This window comes from Oryctolagus cuniculus, chromosome 3 (genome assembly GCF_964237555.1).
Source record: "Oryctolagus cuniculus chromosome 3, mOryCun1.1, whole genome shotgun sequence".
Classification (NCBI taxonomy): domain Eukaryota; kingdom Metazoa; phylum Chordata; class Mammalia; order Lagomorpha; family Leporidae; genus Oryctolagus; species Oryctolagus cuniculus.
The window spans coordinates 185,086,155-185,110,106 of NC_091434.1; the positions used below are offsets into that span (position 1 = coordinate 185,086,155).

Below are 23,952 nucleotides of genomic sequence, written 5' to 3' on the forward strand. Positions count from 1 at the left end.
GCATAGACTCGGATACGGACTGTGGGAAAGAAGTTAGGATTTAAAGTGAAAGCAAGAAGAAACTTAGACTCAGATACGGACTGCAGGTTGAAAGTGAAAGTGAAACCTATAAGAAACTTAGACATGGATACGGACTGTGGGGAGAAGCCAGGAGAAATGAGGGAGGAATATTGTTGGAAGAAAGCTTGGGGAAACATACCGGGTAGAGAAAAATGTTAGGGAAATTGAAGCCGCGGGGTGCAGGCCGAGGCGGAAACGAAAGCCACTTTGGGATTCTCAAGTTAGCCCGGGAATAGGGGGCGAAAAGTTGAAACCAGAAGCGGAAACGTAAGCCAGATTGGGATCCGTCTGATTAGCCCGGGGAGCAAAGGACGGGAAGCCAAGTCGTGGGGCGGAGACGTGAGCTGGGTTGAATTCGTCAGGCTAGCCCGGGGAACTTGGATTGAATGCTAGTGGCGGAGACGTAAGCTACGCTGTGTGACTCGCGGAAGCCGCCGTGTGCAGAGAGAGCGTGCGGGGCACAAGTAGATAGGGAACGCTGGGCTAGTGCGAGACCGCGGAGTGTGCGTGCGAAGCTGAGCCGCGCAGATGAGAGAGAAGCGGGCTGAAGCGGCTCAGCCGGGAAGCCGCCGAGAAGCAGCCTCGGGGCGGGAGCCGGGAAGCCGCGGGGATAAGAGAAACAGAAGTTTAGAAGTAAAATGAGAGAAATAGGAATGCTGGAAGATAGAAGTAAAATGGGAGAAATAGGAATGCCCGGAGATAGAGAAATAGAGAAATAGAAAGGCCTCCCCACAACACAGCAATGTGAGAGCTTGGATTTGGTCTGCCTGATTAGTGAGGCGATGAGCACCTGCGGGCGGCTAGCAGCTTATGTGCCGCAGGTCACCGAAGACAGGCACGTTATTAACATCAATAGTCTCCCCACAATACCGCAATGAGAAGGCTTGGATTCGGTCTGCCTGATTAGTAAGGCGGTAAGCACCAGCAGGCGGCTCGACCAGAGTATGAGCCGCAGGTCACCGAAGACAGGCACGCATCAGCGCCTAAAAACCTCCTCACAACATGGCGAAGAGAGGACCCGGATTCGGTTTGCCTGATTTATAGGGCTTGTAAGAACCTGCGGGCAACTCTAGCAAGTAGAGCAGAGTGTGTACCGTGGGACACCGAAGACAGGCGCGTATCAACGCCAAAAAATAAAAAGAAAGGGGGATCTGTGGGGAGCAACTCACACTAGACTGAGTTACTGGAATTAAGACTTATTCTATGCATCTGCTCTCCCACAGTATGGCGCTGGGAGAGAAGAAAACAGCTTCTGCACAGCTGCCTCCAGTTCAGCCAATAAACTGTAGGACTTGCTCCTGATTGGAGGAGAGCGGCGTGCTCGGCGTGTGGGCAGCCGAGTTGGGATTGGCGGAGGAGGACTATATAGGAGGAGAGAGACGGCATGCACCAGGAACATCTAAGAGGAACATCTAAGGGGAACATCTAAGGGAACACCTAAGGGAACACCTGTGCAGCCTCCGAGAGAGCCGGCCGGCGGTGTGCCGCTCCCCTGCGGAAGTGGGGAAAGTGGCAGGGGGAACCGCCCTTCCACGGAGGTGGAAGGGTCAGTAGCCAACCCGGGAAGAACCAGCAGCAAACCCAGGGAGGGCCGAGCAGACGAAAGAACAGCGCAGGGTCCTGTGTCGTTCCTCCACGAAGAGGGGGAGCGACATAATGGTGCCGTGACTCGGATTAGGAAACTTAGGACGGCTATGAAGCCTAGGCAGGGCTTAGTGTCGTTCCTCCACGAAGAGGGGGAGCGACAGGCAGGAAGCTGGAGTCAGGAGTTGAAGCTGAGCCTTGAATCAGGCATGCCGACATGAGAGGGCACATTCTGACTGTCACAACCACCGGGCCAGACGCCTGTCCATGAAGAGAACTACTGTACCTGAAATTGGTTGGAATTTTCAAAGTTTGTGTTTGGTAATAGATGGCTTCCTTCAAGGTATGCTAGGCACAGCACCCGCAGGGTGGGTACCTGTACCGTGTGGTGGGGTGGGTACTTGCTACCGTGTGGCGGGAAATGCTGTCCAGCCAAATCCTTGGGGTTGTTGTATTAACAGATAGCTCCAGTACTCAGTGCTGCACCCCTGCAGGGTTGTAGTGGAGGTTGGAGGTTGTGGTTATTGTATTAACTGACAGCTCCAGTACGAGAGCTACACCCCTGCAGGGTTGTAGATGGAGGTTGTGGTTGTTATGTTAGCTGACAGCTCCAGTACCAGAGCTACACCCCTGCAGGGTTGTAGGTGGAGGTTGTGGTTGTTGTATTAACAGATAGCTCCAGTACCCAGTGCTGCACCCCTGCAGGGTTTTAGGTGTAGTTGGAGGTTGTGGTGTTATTTTAGCTGACAGCTCCAGGACCCAGTGCTGCACCCCTGCAGGGTTGTAGGTGGAGTTGGAGGTTGTGGTTGTTATGTTAGCTGACAGCTCCAGGACCCAGTGCTGCACCCCTGCAGGGTTGTAGGTGGAGTTGGAGGTTGTGGTTGTTATGTTAGCTGAAAGCTCCAGGACTCAGTGCTGCACCCCTGCAGGGTTGTAGGTGGAGTTGGAGGTTGTGGTGTTATTTTAGCTGACAGCTCCAGGACCCAGTACTGCACCCCTGCAGGGTTATAGGTGGAGGTTGTGGTTGTTGTATTAACTGACAGCTCCAGGACCCAGTGCTGCACCCCTGCAGGGTCGTAGCTGGAGGTTTGTGCTCTTGCAGGAAATGAGTCCTACAGATCACAGCTCAGTGGAAATGACCGTGGGCGTGGCTGCTGTCCCTCTGAAGCCTCTCATTTGTCACCTACTCAGATGTAGTTACGCAGCCCCTGCTGTGCCCCAGGGACTCCTCTAGGTGTGGGCAGCAGAGTGGTTGGCCACACAGGCCACCGGCTCTGTGGGCCACGGAGACAGCCAGTGCGGTGCATGGTGGTCTGCACCATCCACCTGAGCCGAGGACACAGAGGTGCCGTCCGGGAAGGAAAAGCAGCTGGGGCTCACCATGGACAGCGCCGAGAGTCTCCCAGCACCGAGGTGGAATTCTGGAATCTTCTGGGAACTGATCCGTTTAAAGGTGTGGGAAGAACCCAGGCCTGGGGAGAGAACTGCTCAGAAGGAGAACGGTGCTCGGGGCTCGCCCAGGCCTGGGGGTGAGCTTCTGAGGTGGACCTGACTGTGTCTCCCGCAGCCCCCGCGGCTGTGTCAGAGCCGGGGCCTCTGTGGGGGTGGGTGAGGTTCAGGAGGCCAGGAGGGGCTGGCGGAGCGGGGCTCCTGTGGGAAGCGGAGCAGCCCCGCGCTCCTGACACAGCCGCAGGCAGCCTTCTGCAGCCCTCGCCGCCTGCAGGACTGGGGGAACGTGGTTTCTGAGGTTCGGGCCGCCCGCCCAGGGTGCTGGTGATGGCAGACTGTGCGAACTGACGCAGTCGGGGCAGAGACCGCATGGGCTCAGAAGTGGGGCAGCGGTAGCATTGCTTTAAAGCTGCTTTGGTATAAGCATGAAGGCATAAACCAGAGCCCAGACAAAGCTGAAGAATATTTATGGGGGGGCTGGCGCTGTGGCACAGCAGGTAAAGCAGCTGCCTGTAGTGCCGGCATCCCATATGGGCACCAGTTCAAGTCCCGGCTGCTCCACTTCTGACCCAGCTCTCTGCTGTGGCCTGGGAAAGCAGTAGAAGGTGGCCCAAGTCCTTGGGCCCCTGCACCATGTGGGAGATGCAGAAGCTCCTGGCTTCTGGCTTTGGATCGGCACAGCTCTGGCTGTTGCAGCCATCTGGGGAGTGAACCAGCGGATGGAAGACCTCTCTCTCTCTCTCTGCCTCTCTGTCACTCTGTCTTTCAAATAAATAAATAAATCTTCAAAAAATATTTATAGGAACACACACACACACACACAATCAGTTCATGCAGTAAGGTAAAATGAATAATATGTGACATCAGATCAGACATTGACGGGGCCGGCGTTGCGGCTTCCTGTGCTGGAGTGCTGGTCCTCGTCTCAGCGGCTCTGCCTCTGGTCCAGCTCACTGCTAATGCACCTGTGAAGCAATGCTGGGTGGCCCAAGTGCTGGGGTCCCTGCACCTGCGAGAGATCTGTCTGAAATTCCAGGTCCCTGGCTTTGGCCAAACCCAGCCCAAGCCATTCTGATCATTATCTCTGTCTCTGTCTCTGTCTCTTCCCTCCCTCTCTCTGTCACTCTGCCTTTCAAATAAATAAAATAAATTTTAAAAAAATTTGGGTAAGCAAAGAAGCAAAAATGACGAAGAAATGATAGAAATATACACAAGGATAATACAAAAACTAACAAAATTCCATATGCTCAGGAAGCTAGAGGAAAGATTCAGAATGCTAATTTTAGACATTGATGAGAACTACAATATCTGAAATGAAAAGTACACTAGATGAGATTAATGGCCTGGAATACCTACTAATAAAAACGACAGCATGACTCAGGAAATGTAGTGAACAACTTCGAGTGGACTAATTATATTTGTAATTGGAGTTCCCAGAGAAAGGGAGAAGCAGAAAAAAGTTAAAGAAATAATGCCGGGGGCAGGCACTGTGGTGCAGCAGGTTAGAGCCACTGCCTGAAGCGCCGGCATCCCATGTGGGTGCCGGTTCTAGTCCCGGCTGCTCCTCTTCTGATCCAGCTCTCTGCTATGGCCTGGGAAGGCAGTAGAAGATGGCCCAAGTCCTTGGGTCCCTCTACCCACGTGGGAGACCCAGAAGAAGCTCCTGGCTCCTGGCTTCAGATCAACTTAGCTCTGGCCATTGCAGTCATTTGGGGAGTTAACTAGCAGATGGAAGACCTCTGTCTCTCTCCCTCTCTCTTTCTCTGTGGCTCTACCTCTCTCTGTAACTCTGTGTTTCAAATAAATGAAATAAATTATAAAAAAATGCAATAATGCAGGGGCCGGCATTGTGGCATAGCATAGGTAAAACCGCAGAATGGAGCCTGTCCCCTGCTCCGGTCACCCTAAGGAATGGAGCAGTCGGGAACCGTCCCAGCTGTTGCAATACCGAATGTTTTCAAAGCCAACTCACAGGGGCTGGTGCTCTGGTGCAGTGGGTTAATCCTCTGCCTGTGGTGCCGGCATCCCATGTGGGCGCCAGTTCGAGTCCCAGCTGCTCCACTTCCAGTCCAGCTCTCTGCTATGGCCTGGGAAAGCAGTGGAGGATGGCCCAAGTGCTTGGGCCTCTGCACCCACGTGGGAAAGAAGCTCCTGGCTCCTGGCTTCAGATCGGCTCAGTTCTGGCTGTTGCAGACATTTGGGGAATGAATCAGTGGATGGAAGATCTCTGTCTCTCCCTCTCTATCTCTGCCTCTCTGTAACACTTTAAAAGGTTTTACTTATGTATTTGAAAGAGAGAGATAGAGATCCACTGGCACACTCCCCAAATCAGTTCTGAGTTTTTTTTTTTTTTTATTTTATTTATTTGAGAGGTAGAATTACAGACAGACAAAGGGAGAGACAGAGAGAGAGAGATCTTCCATCCACTGGCTCACTCCCCTAATGGCCGCAATGGCTAGAGCTGGGCTTATCTGAAGCCAGGAATGAGGCGCTTTCTCTGGGTCTCCCACACGGGCGCAGGGGCCCAAGCACTTGGGTCATCTTCTGCTTTCTCAGGCCATCAGCAGGAGGCTGGACTGGAAGAGCAGCAGCCAGCACTAGGACCGGTGTTCACAAGGGATGCTGGCATCGCAGGCAGAGGATTAACCCACTGCGCCACAGCCCCGGCCCCTAGAGTTGGTTTTGAAAGTATCCCTTATTACAGCTGGGACGGTTCCCAGCGGCTCCATTCCTTTGGGGTGACCGCCAACAGGGGACGGCTCCGTTCTGTTTCCATCTGTGTTGCTGTGTGTGTCCCTGCAGCTCCACCAGCAAGGACGGCATGAGCACGCTTGTCCTGAGAATCAGGCGTGTGTCTCTAGTGGCCTGCCGAATGCCTCGTGGTAGACTAGAGCCGCCGGAGTGCGTTTCTGGCCCAGGTGCACCACCGTGCGGCCATGGCACCTGCAGCTGCTGCCGGTCAGTCACGCCAGGTACCCTTCCAGAGAGCCCTAGAGAGCTTAATATCCAGACCTTTTAAAGAACTCCGACACCTCAATAGTAGAAAACAAAGAACCTGATCTAAAACATGGGCGATGCACTTGAGCAGACAGTTCTCCAGAGGAGACAAGAGGCCAATGGATTTATGGAAAGGGCTCACCGTCACTACTCAGAGGGACAGCAAATTCAAACCCCTGTGGGATTCCGCCTTAAATGGCTGCAGTGACTCCTGTTGACAAGGAGATAACAGATGTTAGGGAGACTGTCGAGAAAAGGCAGCCCTAGTGCCTGGCTGGTGGGACTGTTGCTCGGTGCAGCCCTTAGAAAGCTGTGGCGCTTCCCAAAGAAGTTAAAAATCTAGCTGCCTGGTGACCCAGAAATGCCTCTTTTCATCCCGTACTCAGTGAGATGAGATCTCCCCTTTGAAGTTAACTGCACTCCATGTTCACTGTAGCTCACAGTGATGATTTGGAAACAGCCCAAGTGCCACCAGTGGATAATGGATACAGAAAATGTGGAGTATTTGAGGATATTTTTAAGAGTGTGTACAAAAATAGAATTATAAGTTTATTTGGTGCAGAAAAAATTTGAAGGGTATGCAATTTTTCCTTAGCATATTTTCCATGAACTTAAAAACGTTTAAAAAACAATCTTTTTGTCTGTTTGAAAGGCAGAGGGTGGGAGGGAGAGGGAGAGAGACAGACATTCAGCGAGAGGTTTCCCATCCACTGGTGCACTCCCAAATGCCTGCAACAGCCAGGCTGGGCCAGGCTGCAGCCAGGAGCCACTGGGTGACAGCATCCCAAATTCCTGAGCCATCATCTGCCTGCTGGAGTGAGCATTAGGAAACTGGAGTAGAAGCAGAGCAGACTTGAATGTAGGCATCCAATACGGGATGCAGAGCTCCCAGGTAGCATCTCAAACACTGCGCCAAACACGCCAATCCTCCATGACCTCTTTTTTCAAAGAAGATTTATTTATTTGAAAGAGTTACAGAGAGAGAAAATAAGAAAGAGATCTGTCTTGCATCTGCTGGTTCATTCCCCAAATGGCTGCAACAGCCAGGGCTGGGCCAGGCTGAACCAGGAGCCAGGAGCTTCTTCCAGGTCTCCCACGTGGGTGCAGGGGCCCAAGCACTTGGGCCATCTTCCCCTGCTTTCCTAAGCCGTCAGCAGGGAGCTGGATCAGAGGTGGAGTAGTCAGGACTTGAACCAATGCCCATATGGGACGCCAGTGCTGTAGGCAATGGGTTAACCAGCTGTGCCACAGTGCCAGCCCCTGACGTTTTTCTTTTTAAAGATTTATTTATTTATTTGAAAGGCAGGGTACAGAGAAAGAAAGGGAGGGCTAGAAGGAGGGAGGGAGAGAGATACCTTCCATCTACTGGTTCACTCCCCAGATGGCTGCAGTGACCAGGTCTGGGCCAGGCCTAATCCAGGAGCCTGGAACTCCATCTGGGTCTCCCAGGTGAGTGCAGGAGCCCAAGCTCTTGGGCCATCTTCTGTTATTGTCTTAGTTGTATTAGCAGGGAGCTGGGTCAGAGGTGGTGCTGTCAGGACTTGAACTGATGTCCGTATGGGATGCTGATATTTTTTTATGGCTTTATATTTTTTTATTTTTATAGTAAGTTGTCCTTTCTTAGTTTCAACATTGTTAACATTTCTTTTTTTAAGAAAACTTATTAAATATAATTTCTATAAGTACAACTTTTGGATTATAGCAGTCTTCCCCTCCATAACCTCCCTCCCACCTGCAAACCATCCCATCTCCTACTCCCTCTCCCGTCCCATTCTTCATCACGGTTCATTTTTAATTATCTTTATATACAGAAGATCAACTTAATATGTACTAAGTAAAGATTTCAACAGATTGTACCTGCACAGACATACAAAGTATAAAGTACTGTTTGAATACTACTTTTACCATTAATTCACATAGTACAACACATTAAGGACAGAGATCCTACATGGAGAGCAGGTGCACAGTGACTCCTGTTGTTGATTTAACAATTGATACTCTTATTTATGACGTCAGTGATCACCTGAGGCTCTTGTCATGAGCTGCCAAGGCTATGGAAGCCTCTTGAGTTCACAAACCCTGACCTTATTTAGACAAGGCCATAGTCAAAGTGGAAGTTCTCTCCTCCCTTCAGAGAAAGGTATTGCTTTCTTTGATGGCCTGTTGTTTCCACTGGGATCTCACTCACAGAGATCTTTGATTTAGGTCATTTTTTGCCACAGTGTCTTGGCTTTCCATGCCTGAGAAACTCTGATGGGTTTTTTAGCCAGATTCGAATGCCTTAAGGGCTGGTTCTGAGGCCAGAGTGCTGTTTAGGGCATTTGTCATTCTACGAGTCTGCTGTGTATCCCACTTCCCATGTTGGATCATGCTCTCCTTTTTAATTCTATGAACTATTATTAGCAGACACTTGGTCTTGTTTAAGTGATCCCTTTGACACTTAATCCTATCATTATGATGAGTTATGAACTTAAATTGATCACTTTAACTGGTAAGAGGGCATTGATACCTGCCAACTTAATGGGATTTGGAGCCCCATGGCAAGTTTCTAGCTCTGCCATTAGGGGTAGGTCTGAGTGAGCGTGTGCCAAGCTGTACGTCTCCTCCCTCTCTTATTCCCACTCTTATTTTTAACAGGGATCAATTTTCAGTTAAATTTTAACACCAAGGAATAACAGTGTTTTAATTAAAGAGTTCAACCAATGGTTTTTAAGGAGAAAAAGAAAATACTGAAAAGCATAAAGTGGTAAGCTGTTCCTCAACAGCCAGTCCAAAGCCTGACCGAGTCGTTGCTGCTCGTGGGTCAGTTTCACGTCGGCAGGCTGCCTGTCCACGCTCAGTTGTCAGCGCTCAGGGGACATGTGGTATCTGTCCCTTCCGGACTGGCCTGCTTCACTCAGCGTGACGCCTTCCAGATTCCACCGCTTTTCTGTTGATGACGTGATCCGTCTGTGCCTTTAGTTGTTTGGTTTCTGCTCCTTAATTCTTAGCAGTGCTTTTTGATAGATTTCTGCTGTTTTAATTTAAAAAGCATTTTAAAATTTTTTGTCCACTGTTCATAGGTTTGGGGATTATGGTTTCCACACTAATGCCTTAGTCTGCCGTCTTAACCATCAATTCAGATGTGGGGGATTTTCCTGAAAGTGAGATTTTCGGTGTTTCTCCGTAGTTTACCATGGACTTTTCATGCTACCCGCCGTGTTTTGATGAGCGTGATAGCAGGTAGCAGACAGCAGGCCCCGTGGAGGGGGCCAGCCAGCATCACGGCTGCTGTGTGGGACTCTGATGCCGTGTCAGGCTCGGCATTTGGTTGTCGAGTTGCTGCCTCCAGGAGCGGCCTGATCATGCTGCATTGTCTTTTGCCTGCAGTAAACCTCAGGCAGGTGCATTTCGGGGTGCCTTCAGCACCCCCAGGAGCCTCCCCCGTCACTGTTCCAGCTTGTTCCATCCCCATCAGGGTGTGAGGCCACTCCATGTGCTTCTGCTTCCCTAAGTACAGTTAAACTCTCTGGAGTCGTCTCCCAGTAGCAGCTGGGGCTGTCTGGGCCAAGAGCGGGCGCAGCAGACCTGGCTTTGTGGCTACTCTGCCTCGGGCCTGCCGTCTTGCTCTGCTGGCCTGAGCCTCGTTCTCAGTAAGGAAGAGGCGGGGCGGACATTTAGAGTACGTGGACAGTGGACACTGCTTGGATGCCCCGTCCCCTGTGGGAGCGCCTGCGTTTGGATCCTGGCTCCGCTCCAGTTCCAGTTTCCTGCTAATGTGTACCCTGGGGAGGCAGCAGCAGGTGGTGGCTCAAATACTTGATCCCTGCCATCTCGTGAGAGTTCCAGATGGAGTCCTGCTCTCCTGGCTTCCTCCTGGCCCAGCCCCAGCTGTTGTAGGCGTTTGGAGAGCGAACCAGCAGATAGGAGATGTCTGTCAAATGCATACATAAATAAATGAGTGAAATTTTAAGAAAGAAGAGATGCATTAAAATGGGATTTCTTATTGACACAGCTGATTGAAACTTTTTTTGTTAAGATTTCTTTTTTATTTATTTGAAAGGCAGAGTTACAGAGAGAGGAGAGACAGAGAGAAATCTTCCATCTGCTGTTTCACCCCCTGAATGGCCACAACAGCTGGGGCTGGGCCAGGCTGAAGCTGGGAGCCTGGAGCTTCTTCCAGGTCTCCCATGTGGGTGCAGGGGCCCAAGGACTTTGGCCGTCCTCTGCTGCTTTCCCAGGCGCATCGGCAGGGAGCTGGATGGGAAGTGGGGCAGCCCCGTCTTGAACCAGCGCCCATATGGGATGCTGGCATTACAGGTGGAGGCTTAATCTGCTATGCCACAGTGCAGGCCACAGCTGATTGAAACTTTCAGTTTTGTTCCCCAGACTCTTATGTGGATGTGTCCTCTCTAAAGTGAGTACCTGGACACAGGGGAATCCTAATGTGTTCCACCTTTTCCCTGGGCGTGCGCCATGGAACCAGGGCGCCCTATCTCCGCCTGGCACCTGTAATGCAGCAGGGGAGAGGCGTGCAGCTCTGTTCACTGTTCATCAGGGCTCCCTGCAGTGCAGAGACCCCCTGTTCCTGTGTAAACAGGCCCGGGGAAGCGGGGATCTGGCCAGCCTGCCCCCAGTGTGTCCTTTCTCCCGTCACAGGGCGGGGATTTGTTCAAGAGCAAAGTCTGATTTTGAGAATCGAGCAGTGTGGGGTGGGGAAGAGCGAGCTCTTCAGGGTCAGAAAGTCTTCGAGGAGGAGCCCCCGCCGCCATCGGCAGTCGGGTTTTCAGTATTACTCGGGGCCTGAGTTAGCTCTAACGGAGCGCTTAACACTAACGGGATCAGTACCTGACGGCCTTAGAAAGAAGGCTCTGACAGTGGGGCGCTGCAGAAGCCCGGCTGACGCCCGCGGGCGTTCCCACTGGGCCGTGGTGGGCTGGAGCCCGAGTTGCTGTTCTGCCGAGTCATCTGCTCCCAGCATCCTGGCTCACGGTGGAGACGAGAGTCCCAGCGTGTGAGGGCCCGGATGTGCTGAGCTTTCTTAGATGTGTGTGTCTGGTACATCGTGTGGCGCGTTCTCATCTGAGAGCCCTGGATGTGTTCAGACGAGCGCACGTGAAAGGAGCTGCGTGATGGACCCGGGATCACACTGTGGAGCCCGAGGGGGCCAATCTGGCTGGGTGGGACCCAGGGCCGCACTGTGGAGCCCGAGGGGGCCAGTGTGGCTGGGTGGGACCCAGGGCTGCACTGTGGAACCCGAGGCGGCCAGTCTGGCTGGATGGGACCCCGGGATCACACTGTGGAACCCGAGGCGGCCAGTCTGGCTGGGTGGGACCCAGGGCTGCACTGTGGAACCCAGGGTGGCCAGTCTGGCTGGGTGGGACCTGGGGCTGCACTGTGGAGCCCGAGGGGGCCAGTCTGGTGGGTGCCTGGGAGCCAGAGAGCATCAGAAGCTACAGGTGTGTGGGGAGCAATCCGGACTGGACTGAGTTACTGGAATTAAGACTTATTCTATGCATCTGCTCTCCCACAATATGGCGCTGGGAGAGAAGTAAACAGCTTCCGCACAGCTGCCTCCAGTTCAACCAATTAACTGTAGGACTTGCTCCTGATTGGAGAGCAGCGTACTCGGCGTGTGGGCAGCCGAGTTGGGATTGGCGGAGGAGGACTATAAAGGAGGAGAGAGACGGCATGCACCAGGAGCATCTATGGGGAACATCTAAGGGAACCCGTGCAGCCCCCGAGAAAGCCGGCCGGCGGTGTGCCGCTCCCCTGCGGAAGTGGGGAATGTGGCCAGGGGGAACTGCCCTTCCACGGAGGTGGAAGGGATAGTAGCCAACCCGGGAAGAACCAGCAGCAAACCCGGGGAGGGCCGAGCAGACGAAAGAACAGCGCAGGGTCCTGTGTCGTTCCTCCACGAAGACGGGGAGCGACATAATGGTGCCGTGACTCGGATATGAAGCCTAGGCAGGGTTTAGTGTCGTTCCTCCACGAAGAGGGGGAGCGACATAATGGTGCCGTGACTCGGATAAGAAACCTAGGACGGATAGGAAACTTAGGAGGGAAGAAACGGGAAGAAGCAGGAAAATACCGGAGAGAGAGATTAGCGAAGAGCCTAGGGGAAAGCCGGACGAGAAAGGTGCCGGAAGAAGCTATTGAAAGCCTAGGCATAGACTTGGATATGGACTGTGGGAAAGAAGTTAGGATTGAAAGCGAAAGTGAAAGCTTTCATAGACTCGGATGCGGACTATGGTGGGGAAGCTAGGAGACTGAAAGCGAAAGTGAAACCTGGAGGAGGCTTGGACTCGGATACGGACTGTGGGGAGTAGCCAGGAGAAATGAGAGGAATATTGTTGGAAGAAAACTTAAGGAAACATACCGGGTAGAGAAAAATGTTAGGGAGGATGAAGCCGCGAGTGCAGGCCGAGGCGGAGATATAAGCCACCTTGGAATTCTTCAAGTCACCCCGGGGAGCAAGAGGCGAAGATCTGGAACCAGAGGCAGAGACGTGGGCCGCCAGGTTGAAATTCGCCAGGTTAGTCCGGGGAACTTGGACTGAATGCCGGTGGTGGCGGAAACATTCGCGGAAGCTGCCGCGTGCAGAGAGAGCACGGGGCGTGAATAAATAGGGAACGCGGGGCTGGCTCGAGGCCGTGGTGCAGACGCGAAGGGCGTGGAGACCGCGGAGCGCGCGAAGCCAAGCCGCGCAAAGCCGGGAAGCTGCGCAGATGAAAGAGGCGCGGGCTGAAGCGGCTCAGAGCCGGAGAGCTGCCGAGAAGCAGCCTCGGGGCAGGCGCAGCCGGGAAGCCGCAGGGATAAGAGAAACAGAAGTTTTAGAAGTAAAGTGAGAGAAATAGGAATGCTGGAAGATAGAAGTAAAATGGGAGAAATAGGAATGCCCGGAGATAGAGAAATAGAGAAATAAAAAGGCCTCCCTACAACACTGCAATGTGAGAGCTTGGATTCGGTCTGCCTAATCAAGTGAGGCGATGAGCACCTGCGGGCAGCTAGCAGCTTATGCGCCGCAGGTCACCGAAGACAGGCACGAATTAACATCAGTAAAGCTTCCCCACAATGCAACAATTAGGAGGCTTGGATTCGGTCTGCCTGATTTAAGGCGGTAAGCGCCAGCAAGCAGCTCGACCAGAGTATGAGCTGCAGGTCACCGAAGATAGGCACGAACCAACACTAATAAGTCTCCCCCACAATAAGGCAATGAGAAGGCTTGGATTCGGTTTGCCTGATAGGTCTTGTAAGTCCCCTGCAGGCAGAGCAGAGCATGCGCTGCAGGGCACCGAACACAGACACGCATCAGCGCCTAAAAACCTCCTCACAACATGGCGAAGAGAGGACCCGGATTCGGTTTGCCTGATTGATAGGACTTGTAAGAGCCTGTGGCAACTCTAGCAAGTAGAGCAGAGTGTGTGCCGCGGGACACCGAAGACAGGCGCGTATCAACGCCAAAAATAAAAAGAAAGGGGGATCTGTGGGGAGCAATCCGGACTGGACTGAGTTACTGGAATTAAGACTTATTCTATGCATCTGCTCTCCCACAATATGGCGCTGGGAGAGAAGTAAACAGCTTCCGCACAGCTGCCTCCAGTTCAACCAATTAACTGTAGGACTTGCTCCTGATTGGAGAGCAGCGTACTCGGCGTGTGGGCAGCCGAGTTGGGATTGGCGGAGGAGGACTATAAAGGAGGAGAGAGACGGCATGCACCAGGAGCATCTATGGGGAACATCTAAGGGAACCCGTGCAGCCCCCGAGAAAGCCGGCCGGCGGTGTGCCGCTCCCCTGCGGAAGTGGGGAATGTGGCCAGGGGGAACTGCCCTTCCACGGAGGTGGAAGGGATAGTAGCCAACCCGGGAAGAACCAGCAGCAAACCCGGGGAGGGCCGAGCAGACGAAAGAACAGCGCAGGGTCCTGTGTCGTTCCTCCACGAAGACGGGGAGCGACAAGGTGCTGCCCGCGTCTTGTTCTGCGGCGCTCTGCAGGGACAGCAGCACTTGACGATGTCGTGTCTGCAGGCTTTGCATTTCTGCCGGACACAGCTGCAAGTGGTCACCGTGCGACTTGTGTTTGCAGTCACTTGTCGGTGTGGCCTCTCAGCCTGCCTTTTTATCAGAGGCCCAGGTTTGCGGAGAAGGAGCCTGCCTGTCTCACATGGGCAGGGAAGATCTGGAAATGAGCTGTGTTACTCTGAGGCCCGGAAGCCCAGCTCCCACACCTGGCGGCGCTTGGTGGCCAGTGACCCGGCGCAGGCTGTTCCGATGAGAAGAGAGTTCTCTTGGAAGTCGCTGCGAGCTCGCATGTGTGGTTTGCTGTTGTCACTTTGTCGTGGTAGTGGACATTGATCTTCATGTTGTTTCCAATTTCTTCCAGAGATACGAGGACTATGGAATGACTCCTCCTTCAGGGCCGCTGCCACGGTAAGGCTTCCAGAACGGATGTGACCTGCCTGTCTCGCGTGGGCTGGTTTTCTTTACCTTAAGTTTGTGGACTCATTTTTCTTAGCTGAGATGCACAGACGCAGTTGACTGTCCCTTGCTCTAACGGGGAAAGTTGAAGTCTAATTCTGTGTCCAGAAGTGACAGGCTGACCAGCTCGCCTGGCTGAGCGCTCCTTGGAACACTGCTGGGAGGGCTAGACAAGCTGTTAAGACCGAAGCAGACACCCCCCCGCCCCCAGGAGCTAACGGCGGCGTAGCAGTCGCGAGCCAAGGCCCAGGAACCCGCAGAGGGGAGCCCTGCCCGGCGCCCCTGTTCTCGAGTCTGCTGGTTCTGGAGGACACGGCTGAGCGGCTGAGAAGTCGGGCAAAGCCCCAGGTGGCTCCCTGGATCCCCCAGCTTTCCCGCACGAGCTTGGAGGTGCGAGTAGTGAATGAGGGGTTTTTAAAAACAAACTTATTTATTGATTTGAAAGAGAGAGAGAGACAGAGAGACAGATATCCTCTATCCCCTGGCTCATTCCCCAGATGGCTGCAAAGGCCAGGGCTGAGCCAGGAGCCAGGAGCTCCATCCGGGTCTCCCCTGGGGGTGGCAGAGCCTGAACTCTTGGCCCATCCTCCACTGCTGTCCCAGCTGCATTACAGGGGGCTGGATTGGAAGTGGAGCAGCCGGGACAGGAACCGTAGGTGGCAGCCGGCGTCACCCGCTGCACCGCAGCGCCTGGCCCCAGGGTTGAGACTCCTGATGCTGTAACAGGAAATGCATCCGTTATCTAGAAGATCTGTGTAACTTGGTGTGGTATTTCCCCGATGGCAAGTGTCCCGAGTCCTGCGGGGGTGAGATCAGAGCCGCTCAGAAGTGCACAGCAGAGCAGGGGTTTCGGGGGCAGTCTGAAACCCTCGGCGCTGTTTGCAGTAATGCTTGGGGCTGCCACTTGCTGGGTGTTGGAGCTGTGTCGGGAAAGGCTGACATATCAGTTGACACCATCTGAAACGTTGATGAAAACCTCCTCAGTTTCCACGCTTGTCTTCTGTGAGGGCAGATGTCCTTCCTGAAGTAGCGCCGGGCCCCGACCAGTATGAAGTGTGGGCGCCTAGTTGTCTGTGGTCAGCAGGCGGAAGGGTGGGTCAGCCCTCCACTGGTGTGGGGGAGAGAGGTCGGAGAATGCAGTTGATTTCATGAAAAGCGTGTGTTTTCTGTATATAAGATTGATACGGTTATTTTTCCATGTTTTAAGTATTTAAAAACCTGCTCAATGTTAATTCCTAATGGTGTAACTATTAAGAGATAAAGCCCATGTGCATGGAAGCCCAGTGATTCCAGGGAGTCTGAAGGGGTCAGAGCGAGAGCCACCCCCTGGGTGCACTGGTGCACAGCCGTGGTGGACGGCAGTGTCGGCCGAGGCGTGCTGGGATCCGGGCGGGCTGGCCTGGCTGCAGCGTGGCCATCGGGAGTTTTGAAAGCTCCCTGGGGCTGGTCACGCAGCGCCAATGCTGAGAACCAAGGCTTTGGTCAGCTGCCACAGATGAGCAGGCCCGGGACTCGGCCGTGCCACCTGTCTGTCAGGAAGCTAGAACACCCCTTCTTGCTTTTTGTTCACAGAGAAAGGTGTCCGATCGTCGGCCAAGGTTTGTCCCTAGTGTCAGAGTTAGCTAGTGAGTGGACAGGAAGAGGCCGGGAGAGATGCGTGAGAGGTGTCTCAGTCTCCTGTGGGGCCGGGGCGAGACGTGGTCCTGACGCCTGGCTGTGCTTTGCTTTCAGGCCAAGCTTCGGTCCCGCATTGCTGCAGCCTTCAGAGCTGGGGGCCTCCGACCCCCAGCAGCCGCAGGCGTCGGCTGAAGCTCCGTTTGCTGCCCGAGGGATCTACGCAGACGATGGGCCCGCGGCAGCCCGGCCTCGGCCCGTGGGCAGCACCACAGGTACCTGTGTGGGCTGAGCGTGCGTTTCTGAGCTGCAGGACGGGCTTTGGGACTGTATCTGAACACTGTCTTAGGCTTCGCCGAGTCTCAGCGAGGTGGGGGGGGTGGAAAGGGAGGCGGCCGAGACCCCTGCGGCTGGTGTGTTCCTGAGTGAGCCCCTTCCGGTGGGATTCACAGTGCACTTCATCCCCCAGAACACTTCCCACTCTTAGAGTAACGAGACCCGCGTCAGAGCACTTGGCATGGCATTAAACAAGCGTTCGTGCAGTATTTCAAGGATTTCCCTTCTATTACCTGTAATGCTTAATTAAAAATCCATACCAGAATGTCTCCAGTAGGAAGAAGTTCCTGGCTTTGTTTTTAAGTGAACATAGTTCTGGAAATCTTGACACCAATGAGAAAATGGTTTTCAGAAAATTCTAAAATATTTTTATTGCATTGCTTTAAGAAACATGTTGCATAATTTGATTTATTTACAAAGGTACAAGGAGACGTCCAGAAGTTCATGGGAAAATGGAATCAGAGAGGAGGGGGAGTAGGTGCTGTGGCTCAGCGGTGAGCCACGCTTGGGCTGCCTGCGCCCTACGTTGCAGCGCCTGGGTTCGTGTCCCGCCTCTGCCTCCTGGTGTGAGAAGGAGGGGCCTTGCCAGCCTTGGTAAAGCAGAAAGGGAGTGATAGTGCCTTCTGAGTTGCGTGTCCCCGATGAGATTAGGAATGAATTTACTGCTAGAAGATGAGGAGATGAGAAAGAAACATTTGTCATGGGGTCTCCTGGGGGGTCTGGGTTCAGCGCAGAGCGAATCCTCCCCAGGTTCAGTCGATGCGTGCTGTTTGTGACTGATGTGTCCTGAGATCTTGGCAAGTGCACCTGGATTCCTCTGATTGGCCCAACAGAAGTGTACGTGCAAACGCTGAGAAACGCGTTCCAAGCCCTAGTGAGGACCGGTGCCCGGCAGTGGACACGCAGGCCCGGCCAGGCAGGCCTGAGGCTGTTCTGGCGCTGGGCTGGCGTGCCTCAGCAGCGTCCCGAGATTCAGATCTGTCCCCCCAGATGAGAGATGAGCGTCTTCCGTTTCATAAAAGCAGCTCATTGACAGCCGCCGCTGTAGCACTGGGGTTCTGATCGCCACCCCACGCTCCCGGACCGACGGTAGCTTCAGATCCGAGTTCTTTCTGGCTCTGTACAGCTCTGCATGCTTTGGACGGTGCCTGGAGTTTGCTGTTACTTCATGGTGCATTTTATTATAAACGTGCGCCCTTCCGTTTGCCCCATTCGTTTCCTCGGCTTCCTTGAAGACTGAAGCTTCAGTGAAAGGAGCCGCTGCATGTTAAACCATTTTTTTTTGCTGCTGTCTAACTTTCTGGAGGATGGTGTACACCTTTAAAATGCCATCCAGGAGGCAGTGTAGGCCATTGTGGCCTTTTATTCTCATATTTATTTGTACGAAAGAGAGAGAGAGAGAGAGCGAGCTCTCCACCTGCTAGTTTACTCTCCAGATATTAACAGCCAGGGCTGGGCCAGGCCCACGCCAAGAGCCCAGAACTCTATCCCAGTCTCCTAGGTGGGCATCAGGGACCCAAGTACTGGGCCTGTCTGCTGCCTCACCAGGCGTGTGTGAACCGGAAGCTGGACAAACGCAGAGGTCCTGGACTGAACCAGGCACTCCAGTGCGGATGCCGGCAACCCGAGCCGCGTCTTAGCGGCTGTGCACAGCTCCCACGCCTTCTGGGCTCTTCTGGTGTTCTCCGTGGTCTGTCAGTCAAAGCGAAGAGCTGTCCTGCCCCTCCACACCCTCCTGCTCGCCCCCATGGCTGCACGCGGGAAGCTTGCTGCGCCGCTTGTACACTCAACAGTGAACTAACTTTGTTTGGAAAACTAGACACGTAGGAATTGCTTGTTTCACACGTTTGGAGAGGAAGTCACTTTCTAATAATTTCTAAGAGTAAGAGATGAAACTGGATAAAAATTTGTACTGGGAAGTGTTAAGACCTATTAGAGGCCTTTATGGCTATAGAAAACTATCAAATGTATGTACGTGTGTGTGTGTGTGTGTGTGTGTGTGTGTATGACCAAGAACAAAAAGAAAAATACTCCTGGGGAAAGTGTACAGTGGATTATGACCAAGAAATGTTTTTATTACAGACAGTTTGTATAAATTGATAAACCAGCAAAGGTGGGAAGAAAGAATTCACTAAAGAAACCTGTGCGTGTGTGTGTGTAAGTGTGTGTGTGTTATAAACATGAACAAGGAAAAAGCCCAGTTTTGAAAATGGTTAAAGAAAGGCAAATGCAGACCACAGAGGCCACGTTTCAGTCATGATGTTCTTTTCATAATAATGTGGCGTGGTGAAATTAGCATGTGGCTCCTTCGCACGTGCAGTGGGGCTGGTGCTCCGTGCCTCTGTGAGTGTTTGCTAATCACAGAAGATAAAGTGCCCCAAACAGTGCCTGGCAGGTCGTAAGCTTCCAATAAATACGAGCCGTCTTAATTATTATCATTATCATCATCATTATTTCCAGCGGCGGCATAAAACGCTAAGCTTTTGGAAAGCATTTGGCAGTAGGACTCGTTCATGAGCCCCCGACCTGGTAATTCCACTGTGGGAGTCCAGACTGCCTCTCCCCAAATATAAAATATGGGGGGGGGGGTAACCACACGTGCCAGATTTTATTACAGCAGTATTCATAATAGCAACAAACAGCCGTGGACGCCCTGAACACGCACGCAGTCATAGGAGCTCAGTGGATAAAGTCTGCAGCTGTTTGCAATGAAGTCAAGACGCACCAGCAAAGGGAAGCTGAGGTTCACCTGTCCCCTCTCCCGCTCCGTACCTCATCTGTTTCATCTCTGTTAATCCTGACCCAGCCCTCGGTGGCAGGGTTTTTGAGTACCCCTGGCAGCAGTGGGGACTAGAGGCCCAGGGCCCCAGCTCAGCCTGCTCGGCAGCGGCCTGAGGGTTGCTGTCAGGGAAGTCTGCCGCTAAGTGAACAAAGCAGGATGCAAAGTCGTGTCTGAGTTGTATGATGCGGAAGGCGTGCTCTTCCCCCGCAGGCGGCTGCACCTCACAGGCCTGGGGAGCGCGGCAGGTGCAGCTCCAGCGTCTGCTGAGCCAGCGGCGCTGCCCGGCGCCCCGGCAGGATACTCGGCTCCGGAGAGCCTGGCCAGCTCCCCTGACCATCAGTCTGCGCTGTAAAGCTGTGCAGTTCTCGGTTTTAAATCATCTGATTGTTTGGATTGAGGTTGTGTAGACTGCTGGAGTAGGAGGGGCCCAAAGGAGGGGAGAGCTGCCCCACCCCAACCCCGTGAGCGCTCTCACCCCGTGCAGGACCTGTCTGAGCATCACGGAGGGCTCGGAGGACTCCAGGTTTGGAAACAGTTTTTCATTTGCCTGTACTCAAAGGCCGCCTTTGTCTGCCTTGCTCTGAGTCTGGCGGCCAGGCAGGCGCTGGGTGTGCAGGTGTGGGAGGCCCGGCTTTGGCGGCAGGCACCCCACAGAGGAGGCTGCATCCATGAAGCTGTGCCATCAGGAGCCTGATGCCTGCCTCCTGGGGAGAGAGCCCCTGCCAGTTCACACACCTGCCTCCTGGGGAGAGAGCCCCCACCAGTTCACACAGCCTGCCTCCTGGGGAGAGAGCCCCCACCAGTTCACACAGCCTGCCTCCTGGGGAGAGAGCCCCCACCAGTTCACACAGCCTGCCTCCTGGGGAGAGAGCCCCCGCCAGCTCACACAGCCCGCCTCCTGGGGAGAGAGCCCCCGCCAGCTCACACAGCCCACCTCCTGGGGAGAGAGCCCCTGCCAGTTCACACAGCCCGCCTCCTAGGGAGAGAACCCCCCCCCAGTTCACACAGCCTGCCTCCTGGGGAGAGAACCCCCCCAAGTTCACATAGCCCGCCTCCTGGGGAGAGAGCCCCTGCCAGTTCACACAGTCTGCCTCCTGGGGAGAGAGCCCCCACCAGTTCACACAGCCCACCTCCTGGGGAGAGAGCCCCCCCCACCAGTGCACTCAGCCCACCTCCTGGGGAGAGAACCCCCCCTTCACACAGCCCGCCTCCTGGGGAGAGAACCCCCCAGTTCACACAGCCCACCTCCTGAGGAGAGAGCCCCCCCACCCAGTTCACACAGCCCGCCTCCTGGGGAGAGAGCCCCTGCCAGTTCACACAGCCTGCGTCCTGGGGAGAGAGCCCCCCCAGTTCACACAGCCAGCCTCCTGGGGAGAGAGCCCCTGCCAGTTCACACAGCCTGCCTCCTGGGGAGAGAGCCCCCGCCAGCTCACACAGCCTGCCTCCTGGGGAGAGAGCCCCCACCAGTTCACACAGCCTGCGTCCTGGGGAGAGAGCCCCCCCCAGTTCACACAGCCCACCTCCTGGGGAGAGAGCCCCCCCAGTTCACACAGCCTGCCTCCTGGGGAGAGAGCCCCTGCCAGTTCACATAGCCCGCCTCCTGGGGAGAGAGCCCCTGCCAGTTCACACAGCCTGCCTCCTGGGGAGAGAGCCCCCACCAGTTCACACAGCCTGCCTCCTGGGGAGAGAGCCCCCCCCACCAGTGCACTCAGCCCACCTCCTGGGGAGAGAACCCCCCCTTCACACAGCCCGCCTCCTGGGGAGAGAACCCCCCAGTTCACACAGCCCACCTCCTGGGGAGAGAGCCCCTGCCAGTTCACACAGCCTGCCTCCTGGGGAGAGAGCCCCCCCAGTTCACACAGCCAGCCTCCTGGGGAGAGAGCCCCCACCAGTTCACACAGCCTGCCTCCTGGGGAGAGAGCCCCCCCAGTTCACACAGCCTGCCTCTTGGGGAGAGAGCCCCCGCCAGTTCACACAGCCTGCGTCCTGGGGAGAGAGCCCTCACCAGTTCACACAGCCTGCCTCCTGGGGAGAGAACCCCCACCAGTTCACACAGCCCGCCTCCTGGGGAGAGAACCCCTGCCAGTTCACACAGCCTGCCTCCTGGGGAGAGAACCCCCCCAAGTTCACACAGCCCGCCTCCTGGGGAGAGAGCCCCCGCCAGTTCACACAGCCTGCCTCCTGGGGAGAGAGCCCCCCCAGTTCACACAGCCTGCCTCTTGGGGAGAGAGCCCCCGCCAGTTCACACAGCCTGCGTCCTGGGGAGAGAGCCCTCACCAGTTCACACAGCCTGCCTCCTGGGGAGAGAACCCCCCCAAGTTCACACAGCCTGCGTCCTGGGGAGAGAGCCCCCCCCAGTTCACACACCTGCCTCCTGGGGAGAGAGCCCCCCAAGTTGAGCTCCTTGGGATCTCAAAGCCTCAGGCGAGAGGGAGCCGGGTTTCATCTTGATGGCTCCCGGTGTCTCTCACCTTCCTTGTAAAGAAGCAAGGCCGTCCTGGTCGGTAACCTGCAGAAAGGAGCACACGTTCCCTGGGACATCTTATGTCCCTAGTCCTTTGGTGTCTAGCCAGGAAAGTAAGAGCCCCGGTGTGAGCTTCTACTGAAAGGAAATCGAAGCCCAAGAACCCAGAAGCTCAGCACGTGTGTGCGCGCGCACATGTGCATGTGTGTTTATGTGCACGTGTGTTTATGTGTGTACATATGTGTGTGCGTGTGTGCTACTCTGTGTGTGCTACTGTGTGTCATTCTTGGAGACAGAGCTAGCGCTGTGTTTGAGCCGTGCTTGCCATCCATCGTCCTTAACGGGGTCGGTGGTCAGAGCTGACGCCTCGTTCTAGAAGTGTTAACCGGGCCCCTCCGACCACATTCCTTCCAGGCTCCCAGATCCAGCACCTGACACAGGTGGGAATCGCCAGCAGAATTGGAGCCCAGCCCGTGGAAGTCCCCCCAGGCAGAGGCAGCCAGTTCGGGGGCCCAGGCTGGCCCGCGTACGGGGAGGACGAGGCAGCACGGAGAGAGGCCGTGAGTATCTTGTGCTGGGGCCATCGGTTAACGCTCAGACGTACTTTCTCATTTAGCTGTTTCTACTTTGGGATCCATTTCTGAAACTTTAGGCAAGTTCTTCACCCTCACTGTTTTCCCCTCACGTGTTTTTCCTTGTAGTTTCCAATTTTTAATATTATTTAAAACAGTTTATCGGAGAGGGAGAGGGACAGAGAGAGCTCCCAGCTGCTGGTTCACTCCCCAGACGCCCCGTCGGCCGGGGCCAGGAGCTCCGTCCAGGTCTCCCGTGTGGGAGGCAGGGAACTGACTGCTGCCTCCCGGGGTCTGCGTTAGCAGAAAGCTGCTCGGGAGTTGCGGGCAGGTGTGGGACCCAGGTCCTCTGACGTGGACACAGGTGTCTCGCCGGCATCGGAACCAGCAGGCCAGGACCCTGCCCGCTGAGTTCTCGCCCCGCCCACTGTGGGAGGGAGTTGACATCACGCTTTGCAGAAATGAAGTGTGCAGGTTTTGCTGGGGCCGACTTCAGGCTTTAAGCAGTGAATTTTGACCTGTAGGTGACTGAGCTCTGGACTTTGGTGTGACCAGTAAGTCCTCCCGCCCTTCCCTGTCTCCCTGTGTGTTTATTGTCGCCATTTCTATTCGCACCACCACGGGCACTCTCAGGCACAGGTATCCTTTCTGCGGCTTCTAATCTCTCAGTGTGGACACAGGTAATTTCTTCAACTGCTTTCCTTGGTTTTTTCCCGAGAATTCTGCACCAGGCGATGCATTAATGAGGTTTAAAAATGCAAGCCCAGGGGCTGGTGCTGTGGCATAGTGGGTAAGACCACCCCTTGCAGTGCCGGCATCCAATATGGGCGCCGGTTCAAGTCCCAGCTGCTCCTCTTCTGATCTAGCTCTCTGCTATGTCCTGGGAAAGCAGTAGAAGATGGCCCAAGTCCTTGGGCCCCTGCGCCTGCGTGGGAGACCTGGAAGAAGCTCCTGGCTTCGGATCGGCGCAGCTCTGGTTGTTGCAGCCATTGGGGAGTGAACCAGTGGATAGAAAACCCACCCCCCCCCCATTTAAAAAAAATTTAAAAAGCAACCCCAAGGGTCCCTGTCATCTCTCCCTTCCCTTCTTTCTCTGCCGCCCCAGCAGACACATGCAGTCCTGCCACGACTGGACGCTTGCACTCTGGAAGGATATTGACTGTGCAATGTGATTTTTCCTAAAGAAGACTTTTCAAAAATGATTCATTAATTAACAGTTAATTGAGAGGCAGAATAACGGGGTGGGGGGCATCCCATCCACTGGCTCAGTCTCCAAATGGCCACAACATCCAGTGCTGTCCAGGCTGGAACCAGGAGCTTGGAACTCCATCCGGATCTCCTACGCAGGTGCAGGGGTCCAAGTACCTGGGCCGTCGTCTGCTTTCCCAGGTGCATCAGCAGGGTTCTGGATCGGAAGCAGAGCAGCTGCGACTCGGACCAGTGCTCAGCGTGGGATGCTGGGGTTGCAGGGGGCAGTGTAACCCGCCCTGCCCATGCCAGCCCCTGAAAGAGACATTCGTGCCCCTGTAATCTGGTGTCTGCACCGAGCCCGTGCATGGCCTTCTTCCTCTGCCTCCATTGTGCCTGGCTCAGCTTTGTGAAGCGTTCTCCCGTGCAGCCTGGTGCTGTTCGCTGTG

General features: G+C 54.6%; 1 protein-coding gene across 2 annotated transcripts in view; it reads left to right on the plus strand.

The window, feature by feature from the left end:
* Positions 1 to 23,952, plus strand: part of KIAA1549 (KIAA1549 ortholog) — a 150,082-nt gene that overhangs the window by 119,727 nt on the left and 6,403 nt on the right. Inside the window, exons 17-20 of one of the 2 annotated variants that reach the window (XR_011387521.1) lie at positions 14,453 to 14,499; positions 16,279 to 16,436; positions 22,158 to 22,303; positions 22,840 to 22,995. Coding sequence is in view for 1 of the 2 variants with exons in the window: in XM_070071444.1 (XP_069927545.1) it covers positions 14,453 to 14,499; positions 16,279 to 16,436; positions 22,158 to 22,303 (351 nt within the window). In the remaining variant the exon portion in view is untranslated. The remainder of the gene's footprint in view (positions 1 to 14,452; positions 14,500 to 16,278; positions 16,437 to 22,157; positions 22,304 to 22,839; positions 22,996 to 23,952) is intronic. The other variant, XM_070071444.1, reaches the window with a different exon arrangement.